Source organism: Amblyraja radiata, chromosome 18 (genome assembly GCF_010909765.2).
Source record: "Amblyraja radiata isolate CabotCenter1 chromosome 18, sAmbRad1.1.pri, whole genome shotgun sequence".
NCBI lineage: Eukaryota > Metazoa > Chordata > Chondrichthyes > Rajiformes > Rajidae > Amblyraja > Amblyraja radiata.
The window spans coordinates 14,713,078-14,738,118 of record NC_045973.1 but is presented as its reverse complement, the minus strand read 5'-3'; the positions used below and the strand labels follow the sequence as shown (position 1 = coordinate 14,738,118).

The window sequence follows — 25,041 nt, the reverse complement described above, 5'->3', positions numbered from 1 at the left end:
TAAAGGACCTGGGGAACTAGGCTGAGCATCAGCTCCTTTGGGTGCCTATGAAAACAAGATAAAAGTGATGTTATGGAGCCCCCGAGAATCTGCTCTTTTGGTCCGTAAACTTAGAGCCAGGCTCCCATGGAAAGAACACACACCCACAGCAATTAGAAGTTTGCAATATCTTGTTTTGGGATTTCAGAAACTGCTTTTGGTCCCAGTTTTGGTCCCCTAATTTGAGGAAGGACATTCTGGCTATTGAGGGAGTGCAGTGTAGGTTTACAAGGTTAATTCCCGGGATGGCGGGACTCATATTCTGAGAGAGTGGAGTGGCTAGGCTTGTATACTCTGGAATTTAGAAGGCTGAGAGGGGATCTTATTGAAGCATATAAGATTATTAAGGGTTTGGACACGCTAGCGGCAGTAAACATGTTCCCGATGTTGGGGGAGTCCAGAACTAGGAGCCACAGTTTACGAATAAGGGGTAAGCCATTTAGAAAGGAGATGAGGAATCTCTTTTTCACACAGAGAGTTGTGAGTCTGTGGAATTCTCTGCCTCAGAGGGCAATGGAGGCTGGTACTCTGGATACTTTCAAGAGAGAGCTAGATAGGGCTTTTAAAGATAGCGGAGTCAGGGGATATGGGGAGAAGGCAGGAACGAGGTACTGATTGGGGATGATCAGCCATGATCACATTGAATGGTGGTGCTGGCTCGAAGGGCCGAATGGCCTACTCCTGCACCTATCATCTATTGTCTATTGTCTATTGCCTTTGCACCCTCCTGCAACCATATTTTGAATGTTAAAAGAATATTCTGACACAGCGCTAATTTCTGATATTGTATTTCATTACAATAGTTCCTAGCTTTGAATGCTAATTAAAGATGATTTTCCAATTTTATTTTATAGTTTTATTACATATTAATTTTTTTTAAAGTAAAAGTGAAAGGCAGTTCTAAAAATATAGCATTATTTGGGAAGAGAAACAAAAACCCATTCTTTGGCATTTTTAACAATATCGATTAGTTTTACTCAATAATCGTGCTCTGTTCAGCAGAAGTATTTAGTTCAGAGAGAGAATATCCCAAGAAGCGTATTAATTGTATTGACATTCCAAAGCTAATACTAAACAGAAAGCATTTCTTTCCAAATTCAAATCAAATGCACTACATGCTGTTTGTAAAGCAAGATATAATCCTACCTACTTAAAGAGAAACCCTCTCATCAAATCTCATTGTAGTGCCGAGCCTAACAGGGTAGATAAGAAGTTGATGTTCACAGTGGCTTGGGAAACTGGAACCATCATAGGTCCCAAAAAAACATCGGGAATCGGGCTCTTCGGCCCATCCTGTCCACACTGACCAACATGTCCTGACCACACTAGTCCCACCTGCCTGCATTTGGACCTTATCCCTCGAAACGTGTCCTATCCATGTACCTGTCTAATTGTTTCTTAAATGTTACAATAGTCCCTGCCTCAACTACCTCCTCTGGTAGCTCATTCCATACACCCACCAGTAAAAAAGCCACTCCTCGGATTCCTATTAAATCTTTTTCCCTTCACCTTAAACCTATGTCATCTGGTTCTCGATGCCCCTACTCTGAGCAAGAGACTCCATGTAGCTGAAGAGAATTGTAGCAAAATCCTATGGCATTTTATAATGTCAAAATATCTCAAAGTATATTCAACAGTTAAAATGGAAATGACTTGCATGTTTCTTGAATATGCACAATGGCACACCTGGTTGAGCTGCTGCCTGGCAGTGCCAAAGATCCAGGTTTGATCCTGACTTTGGGTGCTGTCTGTAGAGTTTATGCATTTCAATTATTTTGTGATTTCCTCTCGATGCTTCAGTTTTCTCCAACATCCCAAGATTGTAGGTTAATTGGCCTTTGCAAAATGCTCCTGGTGTGGGATCATGGAGAGCCTGTAGGAATGGATCAGCATGGACTCGATAGTCCGAGCTTACACAGGATCCACATCCCTCTATTCCCTGCGTATCCACGTGCCTACATAAAGGCCTCCTAACCTCCACTGTCATATCTGCTTCCACCACCATCCCTGGAAGCACATCCCAGGCACACACCACTCGCTGTGTAAAAACAAAAAAATGCCCGCACATCTCCAATGAACTTCGCCCTCTCACCTTAAAGCTATGTTCACTAGTGTTTGACATTTCCACTCTGGGGAAAAGGGTTCTAACTGTCAACCCAACCAATGCCTCAAATAATGGCACTCAAATTCACTCGGAGGGAACCAAAGGGATAAAAGATTACAGAGACATGTTGGGGTTGATCTCTCTATAATTTAAACTAATTTTGTTAAATGGCCTTATCCTGTTGGTAAACAATAAATTATATAATATCATAAGATCAGAAGTGATGGGAGCAGAATTAGGCCAATTGGCCCATCAAGTCTACTCCGCCATTCAGTCATGGCTGATCTATCTCTCACTCCTAACCCCATCTCCTGCCTTCTGTCCATTATGTCCAACACCCGCACAAATCAAGAATCTATCTATGTCTGCCTTAAATATATCCACTGACATTGCCTCCACAGCCTTCTGTGGCAAATAATTCCCAGGTTCACCACCCTCTGACTAGAGAAATTCCTCCTCATCTCTTTCCTAAAAGAACGTCCTTTAATTCGGAGGCTATGACCTCTAGTTCTAGACTCTCGCATGAGTGGAAACATCCTCTCCACATCCATTCTATCCAAGCATTTCACCATTCTGTGCCTTTCAATGAGGTCTCCCCTCATTCTTCTAAACTCCAGTGAGTATAGGCCCAGTGCTGTCAAACGCTTATCATATGTAAACCTATAATTCCTGGGATGATTCTTGTAAACCTCGTCTGGACCCTCTCCAGGGCCAGCACATTCTTCCTCAGATATGGTGCCGAAAATTGCTCACAATCTCCATTTTGCCATTTGCTTTCTTCTTGCCAGATTTCTTATCTCACTAGGTGCCTCTGAATTGCCGATTCCTTGCAGTGGTACAGTGTTGCAGGAGCGGTCTGATAATGAGACAAATGGCATGCTTGCATGCATCCTTTGTACGAGTTCTCACAACAAACAGATGTTATATTATATTAATACAATTACATTGAAAAAGGTCGTACAAATATTTTCACCCACAAGCACAGCTTGCTGCTGCACCACTTTTTAAGTTTAATGCTTATTTTTCTGTATTAATGAGTAATTTGACCTTGTTTACTTTTGACAGACCAAAATACAGATGGGATACAGAGGCAACTTGTATCGTTGAGATAGCTTCAGCTTGGTATCATTGTTTTGAAAGTGTGAGCTTCCCTCAAGAGTCAGTTTGGAAAGAACCTGATTTTGATTTTTTTTTTTTTGTCTTGGATTCCATTAACTTGAGTGGCAGGAACCTCGGGCAAAAAAAAAACCAGAATCCAGCAGCTCTGAAAAGAACGACCATTCATAATGAATGGCACTGGGGATGCATTTTTTAACAACTGGGTTTATTCAGTATTACTAACTTGAAGAAATGTTTTTGTCAGAACTGTAAGACACTAGAGATTTTACTAACTGAAGCATGTGGTCTCTGACTGAATCAGTTGTATTTCTAAGTTTTGTATTCCATGCATTTAATCAAATGGATCCATTGCAATATTTTGGCAGGATATTTTTCCTGGAGAATTTAAGTCAAATATGGGGGTGTATGGTGTAGGCAGGAAGGTGCCTAAAGGCAACCATCATTGATATGGTGAACAACACACCCCAATATTCCCCCATTTCCCCTAAAACGATAAATTAATCTGGATCGCTGTGTGGAAGGATGTATTTCATGAAAATAAACAAACATTTGAGTGTGTGTGTATCTCAACATGACATGTGAGTTAACTGATTCATTGGTCTGTTACTTTTCCATTTCAATGCATTCCATTTGGTCAAATCGGCACTGAACGAATCAATATTTAGTGTTGTTGACATTTTATATAAAGACAGCAAACTTCTCCCTGAAACATATTAAAAAAAAATTAAAACACTTCTGTCGAGGTGATGTATCTGTCATCACTAGATAGGACACAGAAAGAACAGGTTTTCTTTGGGGGTGAGTTCATCTTGCAACTCAGCCAGAAAAATTGATTAGCTGGGGTTATGATTTTAAATGTCCTCTGGGGCATTGCAGCAAATTCTGTTCATAAATGAAGGGCAAAAGGCCAGCACTTGAATTTGTGCTTTAGGGTTTCAGTGGGCCTGACTTGCATTGTGCATTTTTCATTTCACTTTATGTGCTTTATCTGAGCTGCTAGATCAACCAAAACTACCTTGTGGACAAATTTGTTGTGAGATTCTATTTTATGGGTAAGTTAGGCTTTTTACCCATCAAGTAAGTATGACACTTCCCTCCAATCCCCAAACAAACTTCTTTAAAAAAATCATTTGGATCACTGTGCAATAGAATATATTTAATGAAATTAAATGTTGGGGTATATGTATTAATACACTCTATGTTTTAGATACAATTTATTGTTATGCTTGTTTATCATTTAATTACATTCCATTTGGTCAAATATTTGCTGAACTAATCGATACAGTGTTGTTGACAGCTCACAGTTTTGAATTCATCATTATTCTTCATTGTTCATTATCTATACTATTACTAAAACTCTCATCTTGTCCTCTTCCGGTTTGCGTTGTTTTTAAATTTGCGCAGAAATGGTACCCTATATCGCTAGGATGTTTTCGCCACCTTATTCACCGTTCTCTCTGTTCTAAGCGCACCAAGTTTTGTTCCGATCAGTGAAATATTAGAAAAGTTATTGGTCTGTTATTCGCTGAGACGGCGACACCTCTTCTGGCACCCACTGTCAATCACCGGTGCAAAGAGAATACAGCTCCGGAGGCCGGGCTGAGTTCGTGAGCAGGTCCAGAAGCTGCCCGTCTGACGGCGCCGAGAATAAAGCTAAAGCAGCGGAGTGTGGGCTGTGTTCCGCGGGCGGGGCCAGCTGTGTTTGTGGGCGGGATGTATTCGCGGGTGGAGGCGGGCTGTGTTCACGGGCGGGGGCTGTGAGCACGACAGGCGCTGGGGACGGGAGCCGCTGAGTGAGTCCGGAGCCGGGCCCTGGAGCCGGTGAGTACGGCTCCTCGGCGCTCGCCGCTGCTCGGTGGCTCTGCCATTGCGGCCGCCAGCGCAGGCCTCCTTGCGTCCTTGCGTCACCGCACCTGGGCGCCGCGGCCTCTGGCCCGGGAGGTACCGGAGATGATGGAAATCTGCAGGTGGGATAATTACGGGAAAAAAATACGCCTGCGGGCCGGATGATTTTGGGTTACGGGCAGCATTTGGCCCGGGGGCCATAGGTTGCCGACCCCTGTCATAGACACTACAATGTTCTTTTTTAACCTGATTCAATCAGGTAAAATGTGTTATTATAAGATACAAGTTTTAAAAAATCACAGTTTAAATTAAGGGTATACAAGCAAGGAAATTGTATCATTTCAAGGTATAACTATCACAAAAAAATCAATAATTTCCATTGTCAAGGATACTTATCTCCAATTATAGTAAAACAAGCAAGGAACGGGTATCATGTTACAAGTAGGTGTAGGTGTAATATAAAATATTTTCTATATGACAAGTGTAAACAAGCAAGGAGTTTGTCATTTTAAGGTATGATTATCACAAATTTTCTGTGTAAATTAAGAAGACAAGCAAGTAAAATGTGTTATTTTAAAGTACAATAAAAAAACAGTATAAATTATGCCTAAACTGGCAAGAAAACTCTGTCATTTCAAGGTACAATTATCAAAAATTTCTGTACCTTGGAACCCTATACGGGGGCAAGGCCCCCTGGACACCCATCTCTCCATCTTTTTTCAGTCTCACGCCTGCCTTTTTCCTGTCTCATGCCTGCCTCCAGCTCTCTGACTCTCTTTCCATGGAAAAGCTGCCTTAAAGTCTGCCCTGAATAATCATTTGGTCATTAATATATCACTCCTTCAGAGCGTAGAGGGACAGTTTTACTGAGTGAAAGATTATCATGCTTCAAAACCTTAACACAAATCATGAAGTAATGCTGACCAGATTTGGCGAAATGTACTGCTGTGAAATGACTGCACCAGTCAAATCATATTTCTGCCTTAAAAAGCACTGGACTCTACCTTAAAAAAACCCCACCTCAGTGAGGCATCGGTTGCCAGCTTGTTAAATGATGGGTAAAATATTTGACCACACAGAAAGGTCACGTTCCGTTCTGTTCATATACCTATTGAGATGTATTTCCTGCATTTTCTTCACATTCTTCTATGAATACAATTATTTTTTACTGCATTGTAACTTCAAATAATGGTGGTTTAACAATCAGAAACAAAGCAAATGAACAAGCAAGGGTGATTTAAGAAGCTCCTACCTCAGACACACATTTCACGGATCAAACCTTGACATTAATTATAGCCGTGTATTGATCTCAATGCCCAATTGCTGTCATGTACAATGTTAATACATTTAAAATGAATTCTGCTCAGTTTTATACATATATTAACATTGTGAAAATTGTGCTTACTGCATTTTTTGATCTTCTGTCTTCCTTCCAGTTGCGACAGAAATAGTGACTCCTCCCAAGGATCTAATGATACAGAAAGGCGCGACGGCCCCGTTTAAATGTCTTGCTGAATATGATTCTGCTTTTGAAAATGACTTTGAGTTATCATGGAGAAAGGATGGGTTTGAAATTTACAGTGAACAGACAGAGAATGACAGGTAATATTTTATCAAATGGGGAAGAATGCTTCCATTTTAGTCACTATCCACCCAAAGGTTCTTTATTGTCACATGTACAGACATACAATGAAATTATTTTTTTTTGCGTACAGTTTGGTAAAGCATTGCCAATATCAATCTGCCATAGACAACATCAAATAGAGTGAAAGTTGCCAGAGCAGTAGGTAACTCTTCTATAGATCAGTTGCCTTTTAGATTTCTATAGACTGACTAATCTAATCTGAGGGCTGGCTGTTAAGATTTTATTCCTAACTTGCTTGCATGTTTTCTGTGTTTTAAATAAACACACAATTCAACTGTTGAATATCGTTTTCACAGATTCCAGGAAATCCCCTTTTTTCTTTCTCTAGTTTAGGTAAAAAAAAAAAAGTGAATAGATTAGAAAGTGTATTCATTCATTATACTAAAAAAAAACAAGTTTTTGGTGAGCTACATTGCCAAACATTGACACATTGCCAATTTATTCCTGACTTTGTACTATTTCCTTGAAGGAGCATCTGCCCATTTTTTAACAGGTGTTCTTGTTGCTCCCTCACATCCCTACTTGTTCTTATCCAGCAGTTCAGCTCACAGGCTAACAGTTGGGAATAAAGTCAAACGGAAGTGCTCGAAAGACACAGGATGCCAGGCTGCTTCGATGGCAAGAAAAATAGTGTAACAGTTTTGGATTTGGGGCCTTTCATCAGAACTGAAAAAGTGATAACAAGATCAGTGAGGGGAAGGTGGAGCGAACAGAGAGAATGTCTGCAAGAGGGAGAGAGTCGACTCAAATTGTCCAGGCAACATTTACCATAAACTATATTTTGAGTTAATTTACATGGTGGTAAATTGAAACACAACAACTAAAAATAAATATACACCATAACTGTGAGGATGGGGGCTGGTAGGGAAGGGTCGAATTGTTACCCGCAGTTGATAAACTCAATATTAAGGGCCAAATATTGTAACTGGGAAGCTGAGGTACTGTTCTTGAGTTTACACTGAGTATTATACTAAAGCAGTATAGAAGGCTAAACATTATAGAGAGATCGGACTGGGAATGTTGCCCAAAACTAACTTTTGGGAGACAAAAAATACTACAGATGCTGGATTCTGGAGCAACAAACAATTTGCTGAAGGAACTCAGTGGGTCAGGCAGCATCTGTGGAGAGAGTGGACAAACAGTGTTTCAGGTCAGTATCTTCACCTGGACTGAAAGAATAGAGGGTTGCTAACCAGTATACAGAATTGAGGAGGAGTGGGAGCAAGAGCTGGCAAGCAATAGGTGGGTGCAGGTGAGGAGGGCAAGGTTGGCAGATGGAATCAGGTGAGGGACGGAAAGGTAGAAATAGTGGTAGAGACTGCGAGGTGATAGGTAGAGGCATCAAATTGCTGCAGGTGGCATCTGAGAGTAAAGGAAGATGAAACATGGATCCAAATGTGAGATCAGGTAAGCAGATAGGAACAGTGGTGGGAGAGGACCCTAAGGAAGGAATGTGTAGATGATGGAGTGGGAGGGGGATGGAAAGAACCTGGGTGATAAGGGCTGGGGGGACTGGGCTGAAACAGAAGAATGTATCTGAGAGAGGGCCTGGAGAGATCAGAAAGAAAGAGAAAGGAATAGAGGGGAACAGGTTCCCTCAAATCTGAGAATCCAGTGTTCATGCTGTTGGGTTGAGGACTGCATAGAAGGAATATGAAAAAAATACTAGTCTTCCAGTTTGCCAGCTGGCAGTGGAGGAGGCCATGCCAGTGTAGGAATAGCACGAGGAATTAAAATGGCTTGGAAACAGAGGCTCCAGGTGGCCATAGCAGTCAGGGTGCAGGTGCTCGGCAAACAAATCACGTCACAACGGCGAGGAAATGTTGTGCTTGAGAACCTTAACAGATCAGGCAGCATCTGTGGAGGGAATGGGTAGGCAACATTTCAGACTGAGACCTTGCTTCAGACTCGGCCTGAGAAAGGGTCCCGATCTGGAACATCACCTATCCATTCCCTCCACAGAAGCTGCCTTGCCTACTGAGTTACACAAGCACTTTGTGTTTTGATCAAGATTCCAGCATCTGCAGTTCCTTATGTCTGGGATTTGCTTCACTGTAATTAAATGAGAACTCTTGTTATTTTAGTCTGCATCTTGCCAGCATGCCCTTACTTCTATCTGGAAATCAGTGGAGAAGAAAATAAAACTCGAGAGTTTTATTGTTGAGATTTTATTATGTGGGACCAGTGAACTGAGAATTTATATGTTATTAATTATATCATTCAACATGCACCCTAGGGGTTGGATATATCTATTGGTAGACTACATTCTAATAAAAGCAAGCATGAAAATCAGCACCATAGCTAACAAAATGCCATTTGTAATTTGTTACCTAGAATTATCATGGATGATGATATGCTTCAAATTATTGATGTAAGTGAAGATGATGAAGGGACTTACACTTGTGTCGCTAGAACTTCCATGGACAGTGATACGGCAGATGCAAAGCTTCTTATCCTTGGTAAGTATTACTGAAGAAAGAAAATTGGCTGCGCTCTGTGCATTTGTTAGCCACACTGATGATGAGTTATCTATTAGTTAGGTCAGACTGACCTAGATATTGAACACTGCAATCTTCCACGCATGGTGAATTGTCAATTCTAATTATTCTCAGATAATTTGAATTGCTGCATATCGATAGCAATTTCACATCAGCAAACCCAGTGATGTTTTACAAGAGACTAAAACAAGAAGAGCTTTTACATATAAATGAATAATCTTCATTTCTCAGCGTTGTAAAAGCGGTTTCATTGACCTGCAATCACTCAATATACTGCTCATGCTAACACCACCCTGCTGCTTTTCAATAAATGCCAGTCAGTTGGTCACCTGTAAAGGCGGCTAACATTTGCTTCATTTTCTGACCATAATTAGAATCAATTTGTGTATCATAGCAAAACAATGTTTCATCAGCACAGTTGTCATGAGGTGCTTGGTGCAAGCTCAGTTCAACGTGAATTTTAACAAATCCTAGATTTATTGCTTCAGTAGTAGTGACATAAAAATCTTGCTGGAGCAGGGAGTACACTGTTCCACCAACCAGCACGAGGATGTCTACCAACGAGATGTCTGGTACTGGAACCTGATTAATTAGCCATTTTCCAGGTTTGGCCAGAAGGAAAACATGGTCTATGCGATGAAATTCTTAACTGATTACTGCAGGATCAATTGCATTCCACACAAATGAACCTCTATTTTTGTTTGGTTTAGTTTATTGTCACTTGTACCAAGGTACAGTGAAAAGCTTTTTTGTTGCGGGCTATCCAGTCAGCAGAAAGGCTATACATGATTATGATCAAGCCACCCATATTGTACAGATACTGGATAAAGGGAATAATGTTCAGTGCAAGATAAAGTCCCAGTTAAGTCCAATTAAAGATAGTTCAAGAGTCTCCAATGAGATAAATGGTAGCGTAGGACTGCATTCTAGTTGGTAATAGGATGGTTCAGCTGTGAACAAACTGCCCCTAAATCTGGAGGTCTGCTTTTTCACACTTCTGTACTCCTGCCCGATGGGTGAGGGGAGGAGAGGGAGTGTCCGGGGTGAGTATCATCCTTAATTATGCTGGTGGCAAGAGTGTGGCGCCATATTTGAAGTCCAGTCCAGTTTGCGGGCTTGGTTATCTCTAGTGGCGCACTGATCCAAGCTACTGTATGGCCTCCAACCATCGGGATTCTCCAGCGAACCGTCGTACCTCGCTTTGCCCAGCCACCTCCAGCCCTGGAAGCACCTCCTGCAGCCGACTTCGAGGGTGTGGAAGGTAAGACCCCAGTTTACACTCTTGTGTCCGCTGGCTCCCTCTGTCATCCTCTCCAGTTTTCCGGATCTCCAGTCCTTGCTGTCTCACTTGATGGACCACCATTTTTCAGGCTAACGTACCTTCTGCGACAACTAATACTGCAGCCATAATGTGCCTTCTTTTCAGGGGGTACAACCAGACTCCCTTTGGTGCTTACCATTCATAATATCGCTGACCAGCTGAATTGTGCACCCACCCAACTGTAAAATTATTGTAGACTGCATGTAGCAGCGTTTTAACTTAGCTGGCAGCACAGTGCAGGCTTGTGTCAGAAGCTGTGATCATGGGTTAATTACCCATAAAGATCCCCATGCATGCTTCAGTGTCAATATGGTGTGCACTCGAATAAGTTGAATAAATCTGCTGGCTCAAACGTGTTTCTGGCAATATCCTGATAGTTTCAGTGAGGCAGATGTCCCAATCCCCTCACTCTACAACGCGACTCCAGACTGTCAAAGCCGCCACAGCCAGACATAAAAACAGCTTTTTTTCCACGAGCAGTAGCTCTACTCAACAACCAAAAGTCTGTAGCCTCCTTTTGCTCTGGTATTTTATTTCATTCTTCGCATGTTTAAATTATAATGTTTTATTCTTAATTGTTTCCTGTATATCGTGTTGTTACTTGCGAGCAAAGCACCAAGGCAAATTCCTTGTATGTATACATACTTGGCTGATAAAATGTATTCAATTCAATTCAAATATATACACTAACAGTGCTAACATATACCCTTAATTATCTCTTAATTAAGAGATACTTAATTCTATGAGAGTTAATTCTTGAGGATGAATCACAGCTTTTCATAATACTTGTATAACAGATCTTTATTGTCACCAGGATCTTATACCTAATCTTGTCTACAAATACATTTATAATGTGAGTGAGACAACCTTTCATAAGAACTACCTGGTCAAAGCAGCAACTGAAAACATTTGAGGTTGTAAATACAAAGGGCATATGTTAACTTCTATCAACATCCACAGGCCTGAAACAGAAAGGTTTTTTTTGCTTAAGTTTTAATTTTCAGTTTCCTTCACAGAAGGCGTGCACAATGTCCCTTTTATATCAATAAATTGGTTGTTTCAATAATATTGGAATGCCATATATTGCAACCAAAGTGTATAGCTTACATAACTGAGATAATTGTGTCATATATGCAGATGTCATGCTCTTAATATCCTAACGTAGTTGCTTTGAGGTGGCAGGGGATTGGAGGCAAATTGGATGGAAGAGCTCAGGAGGTTAAACAGATGAAGACGGGAAGAACGAGCATAAAGCAGAGGGGATAGAGAATGAGGGCAGAGTGGAAACTGAAAAACTGTGGGTTGCTGGTGGTAGTTGCTGAAACAGTGGTCGGAGAGGAATCAAGTCACAGGCCACAGGCAGATCAGTAGGGGTGGAGGGGTATATGTGTAGATAAAGTAGAGATTGTGCATTGAATGCAACAACCAATATTACATTCAATTACCTAATATATGCAGCACAATATCTGCAAGATGTCTCAAAGCACTTTACATGCAATTAATTATTTCATGAGGTGCTGTCACTGTTGTTCTGTCCACAGTCCTGACAGCAGGGAGAAATGCATATCCTAATTCAGAGGCAAAAATGCTTCAGGTTGAGATAAATTGACACACTGAAGCGCAGACTGGGGAATCAGCCCTGGAACCTGCCTGGCCTACATGATTAACTTATTCACTGAATAAATACACAAAGCCTTCAGGGAACTGTTAACACTCGTGTAATTTTTTTCTTATGTTTTACACTGGCTCTCAATGTGGTGAAGATTTTTTCAGCAGTTAAGAGCATATCTTGGATCCACAAGTGCTAGTTGTTCTGTCTTTCTCACGATTTAAAGGGCTCCAGTACAGACTGCAGGTTAATGTACCTACATGTATGGAGGATTTACCTGAGCCACATGAAGCCCAAAACAATCTGCCGGAGGATGTCAGTGGGAAGAGCAGAATCTGTGGAGGCAAAGGGATAGTTGATATTTTGGATCAAAACCCTACATCTAGACCAGTGTTGATGTAGGGTTAGAGTTGTTGCCTAACAGCATGAAAGACTGACTATGGATGCTGTCTGTGCGGAGTTTGTACATTCTCTCTGAGACCACGTGGGTTTCCTCCCACATTTCAAAGACGTGCAGATTTGTAGGTTAATTGGCTTCTGTAAATTGTCCTTTGTGTGTAGGATAGAACTAGTCTATGGGTAATCGCTGGTTGGTGCAGTCTTGGTGGGCCGAAGGGCCATTTTCCATGCTGTATCTTCCTGAACTCTAAACTAAGCATTGGGTATCACTTGGGCTCCACCGATGCTGCTCACCCCACCTAGTTCCTCCAACAGTTTGTTTTCTGCTCCAGCGGGAGTGAGTTGAATCACACAATAGCTTTAACGCTGGTATGTTTCCCAAATCAACCACTTTGGCGAAGGAGGTGAGAGCGGCTGGGGGGGAGGGGGAAAGTCAGAGGCTGGTTCTGCAGCAGTGACAGTCAGTGAGATACTAAAGCTTTTCTCGTGACTGCCACCCAACCCATTGTCCTGAACAGTAATCCACCCCACTGGCTGAGGTGTGCAGCATCTAGAGAATGCCTGGCAGCTACATTTCTATCTTATGCGCTGAGCCAGCCTCTCCCAGCAACACAGGATGGACAGACAATGCTGGTGCGTGGGAAGCCGCCATCTTCAGGTTCCCTTCCAAGCTGCAAAACTCGTGGGTAATGCCTTGTCTCCAGGAGAAATGCTCTTTCAACCTGAGCCATTGTAGCTGAGGAACAAGCTGCATCCTTTATTTCCTCATCTTATCATATCGCATGCTCTCCAATCACCACAACTGAGCACAGGCTCAATGAGACCCAAGCGAGTGCAAGGATTGTGGTGGAAAACACCGTTACTATCACTGGGATGAGGTCTTGTTACCCGTATAAATCTGGGGTCACCAAGCAGGGCACTCCAGGCAGATGCATACACATGATCCTTGTTTGGTGTATATTGAGAACCATAGACAATGGCATGTTGGCTGTACCAGTGATTAAGCAGCATGGTGAAACTAGATCCAGAGACTATGATTTAGTAGACTCCTCAGGAGAAGTTTTTTTTCCATCTGATAGTCTCCAACAACCCATGAAACACATTCTTCATAAATCCACGGTGGACATAAATCCACGGTGGACAGGGATGTCAGCTTATGTTAAGTAGGGGTGTTGGCCTAGATCTGTAGGAGCATGAAATAGAACATGGGCAAGAGAAAGCAAAAGGCTACCATGGCAACATCCTTGCTCTGCATCAACTGACCCATCCCTCAGCTTGGTTTAAGGGTAGCTGTGAACAGTGCTTAATGTTAAACCATTACATGTATTGACGCCAAGAATGTCTGAAGAGTTCTTACACATTTCTTTTTTTCTATCCATTGTTTTATTCTGACTAAAAATTATTTTTTGGGGGAAAAAATCCCTCAGCTCGGTGGAATTGTGAAACGTTGACCTCATTGGTTGTTGGGGACTCTCGGATGGAGAGAAAATTCTCAGAAGGAGTCTCTGACATCATGATCTCTAGTGTGAAGCATGTGACCTCTTTCACACTCCCAATTATCACCAGTGTGGTTCAGCAATAATCAGGTGGAGGAGCCCAGGTGACGCATGGGAATTCTGCATGGACTGCATTATATGGTTGTCTGCACTGATTGTACTACATGAACAAATCCTCCTTCTGATTATGCAACAGGCAAGCACCACCCTTGTCTTTCCTCACGAATGACACCTAATTAAACCTGTTCACTGCCAAGTGTTTTCTTCCACTATTGGCCATGACCCGTTTATTCTCCAGGGGTGGTTCTGAACAGGATAAATAAGTGACTCTTCAACATAAAACATATTCCTCTGTGAGGATCTGTTTTTTGCAGGTGTCAGTAGCGATGTGCAGATCATCCTAACTGTTGCATCACAGTGCAGGGATTGTCACTGCTGCGGGAGTGAGGACCCAATGACACCTCCTGCCAGCCTCTTCTCCCAGTGGGCTAGGCAGATCTCCCAGACAATATAACAAATCACCCCCTCATTGACCCGGCCACAACCCTCTGTGTATATGTGAGCCCTGTCCATTTCTTCATGCAGCTTCTCTCCTCCATGACGGCTATAATTGGTATGTTGCTGCTTTGAGGCTCTCATGGGGAGTGTGTCTTTAAGGGCTACTGCCTCTGTGTTTGGGGCAGAAGATGAGCCAAATTAAATGAAGTCCCATTGGAAATCACATGAGCTTCTTTTGACAGCTTGTTTCTGGGTGTAAACCACTGGACTGCTGTTTCAAACATCCTTGTGACCATTTCCTTGGTTCCTTGCAAGAGATGAGATTTAGCATTAGCATCAAATACCACTGCGTTTACCACAGAAACAATTAACAAAATTAGTTTCTGATGCAGGAATATGAGGTGGTACTCAACTAGTTCATAAACCTTCACAATCACAAACTGAATTAATTTGGTAGTTCCTTAGATATGCTGTATCCTGTGGATGAACACCCTTCCCATCAGCCTGGAGGAGGGTCCTGACACAAAATGGTGTCTGTCCATTCCCTCCACAGATACTGCCTGACCCGCTGAGTTCCTCCAGCACTTTGTCTCTTGCTCCAGCATCTGCAATTCCTTGTGCCTTCCCAAATCCATACCTTGGTTCAGGAGCTCCAGTCGTAATCCCAAACACATTTCAGCATTACATAATGTTATATAACCAAGAACCATTCTGCTGAAAAATGGTTGGAGAATGCAGATGGATAAGGGAGAAGGGATGTTTTCTTTTGTTAAACACCATTAACTTTATTTATTATCAGGTAGAAGAGAACTGATAGTTTGCAAATAATAAAAACAGTACTTCAAAACATGTTTCCATCAAATGCTGAAATACGATGTGAAAGTGTCAGTGTGTTTCTGGAGATGTCTAAATGGTAGAGGAAGTGTTTTAGTGCTACTTCACATGTTTGAAAGACCGATGTGAGCACTGTCAATGCAAATGACAGATTGTTCTTTTGAGAAGGAGATCCTCACACAACTGCAACAGGTGAAGTTTTATCCAGTTGATGCCTTTCTCAAATGGACTTCAAGCTAATTTGAAAGTGCATGCAATCTGTCAACTACACTTTATGATTGTTTCTAGTTCTCCTTAGATGGAACTCACACTCAACTGAACAGTAAAATGATAAATCGTACCTCAGCCCTCAGAGAAAACGCTGAACAATAATGGAGACTGCAGGTGCTGGAATCTTGAGGAAAAACACAAAGTGCTGGAGGACCTCAGCAGGCAAGGGAATGGACAGGTCATCTTTCAGCTCGGGAACCTTCAGGCTGAGTCTGAAGAAGGGTCCGACCTGAAACATCGCCTGTTCATTCCGCCCACAGGTGTTATCTGATCTCCTGAGTTCCTTCAACGCTTTGTGTTTTGCTGAATAATAATAGGCTGGCTATAAAACAAGCCTTTCGAGCATTTAGCGCAATGTACTTTTGAACCCACCGTTGTGCTGTACTTTAGAACTCTCGCTAGACTCATTCACACTGCATAAACTGGAGCAAATTGATAAAGCCGCAGATTCAGATTAAAGAAAAAAATGGAATCATCAATGATTAACCAATGTCATCCGAACCCCTGATGAATGCTGTCTCGCTGATCCCATCTGATCTCTGATATGCTATGGTTCAAAATTCTACTTTGCTTTTGTTGAAATAATAATAATAATAATAATAATAAATTTTATTTATGGGCGCCTTTCAAGAGTCTCAAGGACACCTTACAAAAATTGAGCATGTAGAGGAAAAACATGTAAGGGGAATGCAATAAATAGTATAGACATGACTAGTACACAAAGTAAAGACAGAATTCAATACAAAACACAGTATGAGGCAATTAATGCACAGATGAAAAGGGACGGGGACAGTATTTCTCGGTACACGCGTATTTGTCGCGTGTACCGAGAAATACTGTGTGGTTGAGTAGTCTAAACCATCGTCCACCTGTACCATGTGGATTAAACATTTAGTTCCTTTTAACCGTGTGACTGAAAAATAGATGACACTGCTAATTTTGGGGAGTTATTGTGACCCAAGCTTTGTGTTGATTGAGAGTTGTTGAAAGCTGTTGAAACTGCTGCTCTCTCTTGTGCACAAGATAATTGCAGCTGATTTAAAGACAACTTGACACTTTAATTCATATAGTCAAAAAGATCTGAACATCCAACCATTCGAACAATCCAATTGTTATTTCAAAGATTCCAGGATATTTGTTCTCCCTGGTCGTTCAGGGCAATGATTGCATTCTTGCAGTGTTTCTTGTCTTATTTTTAGAGGGGCTGTTTGTGGCAATTGTGACTATTGTGCCCTCAATCTGCCAATCAAAGTCAAAAGTCAAAGTATCCTTTATAGCCTTTCATCAGGAGGGGAGAACAGTTACCACATGGTTGTGAGTGTAGAGATTCATCTAGTGTTCCCGATGTGGCCTCGTGTATATGGGTGAGACCAAGAGTTTCAGTTTAGTTTATTCTCGCGTGTACCGAGGTCCAGTGAAAAACATTTGTTGCGTGTTAATCAGCCAACGGAAAGATAATTAATGATTACAATCGAGCCATTTGCAGTGTACCACTGTTTCGCTGAACACTTGCGCTTGTCCGCCAAGGACTACTGGTTCTTTCAATCGCTAACCATTTTAACTCCTCTCTCCATTCACATACTGACCCCTCTGTCCTAGGCCTCCTCCATTGTCAGAATGAGGCCACACGCAAACAGCACTTCATAGCTTACAACCCAACGGTATGAGCATTGAATTCCCCAACTTTGGGTAACCTCTAGTAACTCCCCACCCTCCTCCTCCCCTGGTGTAACTCAACAGGTCAGGCTGCATCTCTGGGGGAAAAAGGATGGGTAACTTTTTGGGTCGGAACCCTTCTTCACACTGGGAATTGCACCTTGTGCCTCAGGGCTTCCAACTCCGGTTCGAGATCTCCCAGTTCGGACCCAACCCGATTACTGTTGCTGACTGTCCATCCACTGCTTCTTGCAACTGTTCTACTTCCGTGCTTTGCGTTCCACACTGGCCACCATGTGCCGGCATCAGCTCTTGACTCTCCCACAGCTCCAGGCCTCACTCACCCAGAACTGCAATCGACCCCAATTTACTTCATTCTACGGCAGATCCACGCATTCAATAAACGGTTCCTCACTTACCTCGACTCTACTAATGATCCAGACTGAAGAAGGGATCTGACCTGAAATGTAACCCATCCGTTTTCCTCTGACCCGCTGAGTTACTCCAGCACTTTGTGTCCATCTTCAGTATGAACCAGCATCTGCAGTTCCTTCCTACAAACTTTGTAAAGCTCTTCCTTAAAGGTGAAGTTTAAAAAAAATTGATGCATAATTTGAGACTTGGGTAGATCAAAAAAAGGGAGGTTGAAATTTTACTGTGAGTAGCAGGAATGTGTTGAGGTTAAAATCAGATCAGCCATGAATTTTTTGAATGGTGGAGCAGGTACAAGGGATCGAGTGGCCAATTCCTGTTCCTAATTTATATGTGTGTTAGAAACCACCTGCTGAGAGGTATTAGCAAGATGCTGAATGTCCTTAGTGTCCTGAGGAAGTAGAGATGATGATGTAACAGGATAGATGGTCAGAGTCCTTTTCTCAGGGTAGAAATGTCAAATACAAAAGGGCACATGCTAAAGATGAGGAGAAAGTTTAATGGCAAATTTATAAGGCTTTTTTTTACCTACAATGTGCTGCCATGAACAAAGTAGAAGCAGATATGATGGCAATGTTTAAGAAGCATTTAGACAGACAAATTAATAGGCAGGGAATAAAGGGATATGGATTTTATGCAGGCAGATGGAATGAGTTTAAATTGACATCATGGTCAGCGGAGACTTTGTGGGTCAAAGAACATTTTCCCTAGCTGTCCTGTTCAATGTTCACAATCTCAAGACATGCTCTGAAGAGAACATTATGAAGTCTGATCATTATCAGCTGCTCTGGGAATGCGGCACAACATCTTTGGCTTGGCTGTCTGCTTTGCATTGGCTGACACATTAAAGTGCTCTTTAGCTCTGCTCATTGCATTCTCAGAACTTGCATGTCATGCTTTTTTGCTTTCAGCTTGTAACACATGACCTTTTAATGCAGAAGTGTTCAGCCATTGCTGTTAAAAGTTTCAGAACTCACCGAACACACTTGGTATTTTCTCAGCCGTCTCATTCAATTCTGGTTTGCCATCAACCTGGAATGTGATCACTTGGCCATTTGGATAAATTCATAGTAGGTGCTCTTACCTGGCAGTCTCCAGAAGCTTGTCCTCTGAACAATTTTACTGTAAGGCAGCAACTACACCGCTAACATTGTATATCTGAGCAGGTCCAATTTATGATAAAATAAACAAATAATATGAGCAATTCCACTTGTTTAATCCACTGTGCACTCAAACAATTCCATTCTGTTCGCACTCCCGCAAAAATATACCCGAGTAAAATTGTGAACAGCACACGTGATCATGAAAGTCAATATTAGATTGCTAAATTATTGCTGATGACCCACAACAATTTCAGTTTTCACCGCAGTAAAAACTGCCATTAAAATTGCCACGACAATGCAGTTAATGTTGTTGGTAAATTTGTGGACAATTCCAAAATTGATGGTACAGTAAACAGTGAGGAAGGTCATCTCAGTTTACAAACCGGTCTGAATCAAGTAGGGAAGTGGGCCAACAAATGAGATGGAATTTTACTCTGATAAATGTGAGATGATTTTGCTTAATCAGACCAGGGAAGGGATTAACCAGTTAATGTTAGGGCGCTGGAGAGTGTTTTAGAGCAGAGGGTCCATGGGGTATAAGGATACAATACCATGGAAGCAGTGACACATGTAGACAGGATGGTGAAGAAGGCATTATGTGATTCTAGTGTGGAAACGGGCCCTTCTGCCCACCATGCCCCATCTACACTAGTCCCACCTGCCTGCGTGTGGCCCAAATTTGATTTTACCTGAAGTAAAATGTAATAACAATAATTGAATTACTTGAGAAGTTATCAGAGCAATTTGTCCTTGTGCACCTGATTTGATTTCATCACCACTCGTGCACGGAATGATATAATTTCCCATCCATTGTACAGTATTCTGCGAGTGATCTTGAGACAACCGGGTCTTTATATTTCAGTATGAATGGGATCATGTAAGCTTAGTCCCATTGTTTGATCCTTTGCTGTCTGTCTCCCACCCACAAAAAAATTGCCAATCCTACGACCATCTTCCAATCCTACATAGCTCAATGTCCCAGTGCTCAATGCTCAAACTCCAAATGCTCAAAGAGTTGTGGGTCCTGACTCCCTGACCATCTTACTGCCTGAGACCCTGATCAACTTCTCCACCTATTCATTGCACTGTCTGAGACTGCAATGTTCCCTCTGGAGTCAATAATATCCTTGCATGTATAAGTGAACATGCACTGGCAAACTGTATTTCCTATTGAAAACAAGAGACTGATGCTTTTGAATAAAAATCAAGGCTCAGTCTGAAGAAGTGTCTCGACCCAAAACATCACCCATTCCTTCAAGCCAGAGATGCTGCCTGTCTCGCTGAGTTACTCCAACATTTTGTCTATCTTCAGGGATCATGTTGCATTTATGCATCTATTTTATGATTGCATTTTAATGCAAATGTGTAGAAGGAATATTATTTGCACTCTGAGTGAGGATAGGTGTGATTTTATAAAATGCAAACATTTCTGCTACTTCAATTCTCATTCTATTCTACCATCATTCTATTAATCCTACAGTGTGGCCCTAGTGATGCTGCTTCCCCATCCCAGCGATCTGCCTGATTGCTGCCTGGCACCAGCTCTGTGTTGTTCTTGTAGATTCCTCTCATCACTCATCTCTGAAAGGGCCTTGTACTCTTGCTCCTTGCACGTACCGCTCGATTCAAAAGCACAGTCTGTTTCCAGACTCTTGAATGTTATGCTAATTATGAATTATTGATCTCCCAGTCCACCTTGTGGCAGCCCTTACACTTTTATCTGCACTTTCTCTGTAGCTGTAACACTATATACTGCAGTCTGTGTTTTCTTTCTCTTTTGCATTTTCTTGGTATGATTCACCCTGAATGGCATACAATGTTTTTTCACTGTATCTGGCATGGCAATAATAATAATAATCTAACTCCATTCCCAATTCCCTTCACTCGCACTACAGTTTCTATCTTAGCATTATATTGATCCAATACTGTGCCTGAATTCTCAATATTCAATGGATTTGATGTTGGCGATGGAATGAAAGTGGCAAACATGTTTTACAACGTGCACTTTAACAAAGTCTAAAGTCACGATATTGCAGCAAATGTTTGATTGAATGGAACTATTGTCGACCACAAAGTACATGCGCCATTGCTTTCTTCAAAATTACCTGTTATTATCCTTGGTTCTTCCTCCCTCAAAGAATCTGAGTTATTTATGGTGTTTGTGAGGTTTACAGAATGTGCAAAAAGGGATAATGTTAAAAAAAAAGAGGATAATTTGGTTAAGAACAAATGTAATTTACTTTAAGTAGACTGACCTGTTGGCAGTCATAAATATCTACTAGAATGTAAAAAAAGATTTGAGTTAGCCTGCAGCAAAACACAACCTTTTAGCGTCACAGTAAATGTTTCTGCTTTTCTAACGATGCTAAAAAAATCTGTGGAAGAATATTTTCAGGAAAATTAATGCTGCAGAATGATGGCTGATAAAATTTAGACCTTATTATGTCAGTTTCTTCTTCTGGGTTATCCATAGAGCTTATCTTTGGAGACAGCCTGTAGTTACAGGAAAATTAATTGAAAAGGCTGGTTCTATTCACAATAATGAACCACTTTCCAGCAGCTTTGTGTTGTTATTATTGTTAACACAGAATCATCTCTTCATAAGTAGCTCATCAGGAACAATAGCAGTTAAAAATGGTTGGTCTCTTCTCAGTTTGTTTTGTTGCTATTTGTAAGCCAGAATCAATATCCAGTGGTGATTATAAGCTGGAAGATAACTGGCATGCAAACATTGGTGAATGGAACTCAAAAGTTTTAACTGAGGAAAGAGGAATGTGGGAGTACAGACTATGATGACTGTGAGGAGGATGCTAGGAGGCTGCAAGGTGACTTGGATAGGCTGGGTGAGTGGGCAAATGCATGGCAGATGCAGTATAACGTGGATAAATGTGAGGTTATCCACTTTGGTGGCAAAAAAAAGGAAAGTAGACTATTATCTGAATGGTGGCTGATTAAGAAAAGGGGAGATGCAACGAGACCTGGGTGTCATGGTACACCAGTCATTGAAAGTAGGCATGCAGGTGCAGCAGGCAGTGAAGAAAGCGAATGGTATGTTAGCATTCATAGCAAAAGGATTTGAGTATAGGAGCAGGGAGGTTCTACTGCAGTTGTACAGGGTCTTGGTGAGACCACATCTGGAGTATTGCGTACAGTTTTGGTCTCCTAATCTGAGGAAAGACATTCTTGCCATAGAGGGAGTACAGAGAAGGTTCACCAGACTGATTCCTGGGATGTCAGGACTTTCATATGAAGAAAGACTGGATAGACTCGGCTTGTACTCGCTAGAATTTAGAAGATTGAGGGGGGATCTTATAGAAACTTACAAAATTCTTAAGGGGTTGGACAGGCTAGATGCAGGAAGATTGTTCCCGATGTTGTGGAATTCCAGAACAAGGGGTCACAGTTTAAGGATAAGGGGGGAATCTTTTAGGACCGAGATGAGAAAAAAAATTTTCACACAGAAAGTGGTGAATCTGTGGAATTCTCTGCCACAGAAGGTAGTTGAGGCCAGTTCATTGGCTATATTTAAGAGGGAGTTAGATGTGGCCCTTGTGGCGATAGGGATCAGGGGGTATGGAGAGAAGGCAGGTCCAGGATACTGAGTTGGATGATCAGCCATGATCATATTGAATGATGGTGCAGGCTCGAAGGGCCGAATGGCCTACTCCTGCACCTATTTTCTATGTTTCTATGACTTTTGTTCAGTTTACTGTCACGTGTGCCGAGGTACAGTGCAAAGCTTTTGTTGCATGCTTACCAGTCATCGTAAAGACAATACATGATTAGTACGAGCATACTAGCATACTATCATCACACTGTGGAAATAGTAGAATGAGAATATGACAGAAAATTAAAGTTGCAGAATTGGAGCTTTGTAAATGTACCCCTATCCTCACTCAGACTGCCGATAACTTTCCTTCTCCATAGTTGAATTGAAATGAAATTGAAGCCCCTCGTGCTACAATTCCTGCTCTCTATGCAGGCTGCAGCTTTCCATGACAATATTGTTTGCAAAACATGCTTATTTACACACGTTCAGACAGCCAACTTAATCCTGCTAATACAGTTAGCATCCAATTCCTTTTACTTCTTCTTCTTAGTTAATCCCTTGGGATTGAGGATGATTTACATCCCACTCATAATTTTTCATACCTTTATCAGGCAATCCCTCAGTTTGCTCCATTCAAAAACAAATCCAGCCTGTCCAATCCCTCTTTGTAATTGAAACGGTCCAGTCCAGGCAACATCCTGGTGAAACATTAGACTTTAGATACAGAGTGGAAACAGGCCCTTCGGCCCACTGAGTCCGCGCCGACCAGCGATCACCCCGTCCACCAGCGCTATCCTACAATCTAGGACCGATTTACAAATTGCAGTAGCTAATTAACCTACAAACATGGACATCTTTGGAGGGTCGGAGAAAACCAGAGCACTCGGAGAAAACCCACGCGATCACAGGGGGGAACGTACAAACTCCATACAGACAGCACCCCATTGTCAAGGTCGAACTCGGGTCTGTAAAGCAGCAACTGTACTGCTGTGCTACTGTGCTGCCCAACCTCTCTGCAATCTCTTCAGTGCAAACACATATTTCTTATATTGTGGCGACCAGGGGTGTACTTCATAGGTTTAAGTTTATTTTGGTCACGTGTACCGAGGTACCGTAAAAAAAATGATTTTGCATACTGCCCAATCAAGTCAGATACATAAATACAATCCATTCAAATTCAAGTACAATTGGTGGAGCAAGGGCAAAGACAGAGTGAACGGAATATAGTTCTCAGTATTGTAGTGTAACAGTTCCAGAGACAAAGCCCAATGTCCGTAATGAGATAGAGGGGTATTGGACTGTATCCTAGCACTCAAAAATTGGGAGTCAGACATTAGGATGGAGTAAGAGAATGCAAGAGTGAAGTGATCAGGCACAACAAATATTTGTTGGGAGATTCATTTGATGTGAGGGTTAGACATCAGAAGGAGGTTAATTATGGTGCTTGAACAATCGATCTTATAGTATACACAAAATGCTGGGGTAACTCAGCGAGTCAGGCAGTATCTCTGGAGAAAAGGAATAGGAGGCATTTTGGGTCGAGACCCTTCTAACGACACCTATTCCTTTTCTGCAGAGATGCTGCCTGACCCGTTGAGTTATTCCAGCATTTTGTGTCTAGCTTTGGTGTAAACCAGCATTCTTTCCTATACAATGGATCTTAGAGTGTCAGAGAGATCTCCAAAGGTAGTGTACACGTTAGCCTTTAAGGTGATTGCAAAGGACACTTCCTTTTCCTGGCAGACAGTCAGTGCAGTAAGACTGCAGCTGTGAGGTATCTGGCACTTCTTGCACCACTCTACTGCCAGTTTCCCTAGCAGATGGAAGAAATGTATTCAGTATCCTCCCAGAGTATCGGAGCATTCCATTGATCTGCACCAATTGCTTTTGCAAACAAGCTACTCAGAGAAGTTTAAAAGTTTCCCATTGAACTGCTCCCCCCCTCCACCAATATCCACCTATCTCTTCCCAGGCTTTGTGCTGCTCCCACCTCTTTTGTAGCTTTCTTCCCTCCCCCCCCCTCCCCGACCACAATCAACCTGAAGAAGGGTCCCAACCCGAAATGTTCTCCAGAGATGCTGCTTGACCTGCTGAGTTAATACAGCACTTTGTGCCTTTTTATTGTAAGACAATATCTGCTGTACCTTGTTTCTCCACTTAACCTGTGAATGAGCTGCTGCAATTGCAAATGAGTTTACTTTATACACTAATTCCTCCAAAATTCTAAAATGGATTGAAACAGACTGGAGTCACAGTGAACTGTGGTATTATGAGATAAGATAAGATAAGATAACCTTTAATGTCATTCAGACCGAAGTCTGAACGAAATTGAAGCAGTCATACATACAATACAATACAATAAAAAACAATAAACACATATTAACATCCACCACAGTGAGTCCACCCAACATCTCCTCACTGTGATGGAGGCAAAAGTCTTAGGTCTCCAGTCTCTTCCCTCCTCTTCTCCCTCTGCGCTGAGGCGATACCCCCCGGGCGATGTTAAAACCTGTCCCGCGGCTCAAACACCGCGGCCCGGGGTGGTCGAAGCTGCCGCCCACCAGTCCTGCCGACGCAGCCGCTGGCCCGCGGCCGAACCCCGGACTCAGGCCACCCCCGCCAG

General features: G+C 42.1%; 1 protein-coding gene across 6 annotated transcripts in view; it reads left to right on the top strand.

Moving 5' to 3' along the window:
- Positions 1-25,041, top strand: part of chl1 (cell adhesion molecule L1 like) — a 649,066-nt gene that overhangs the window by 354,963 nt on the left and 269,062 nt on the right. For all 6 annotated transcript variants that reach the window (XM_033036735.1, XM_033036736.1, XM_033036738.1 and 3 more), the window contains 2 exons: positions 6,544-6,709; positions 9,087-9,211. In XM_033036735.1, the coding sequence (XP_032892626.1) occupies positions 6,544-6,709; positions 9,087-9,211 (291 nt within the window). The remainder of the gene's footprint in view (positions 1-6,543; positions 6,710-9,086; positions 9,212-25,041) is intronic.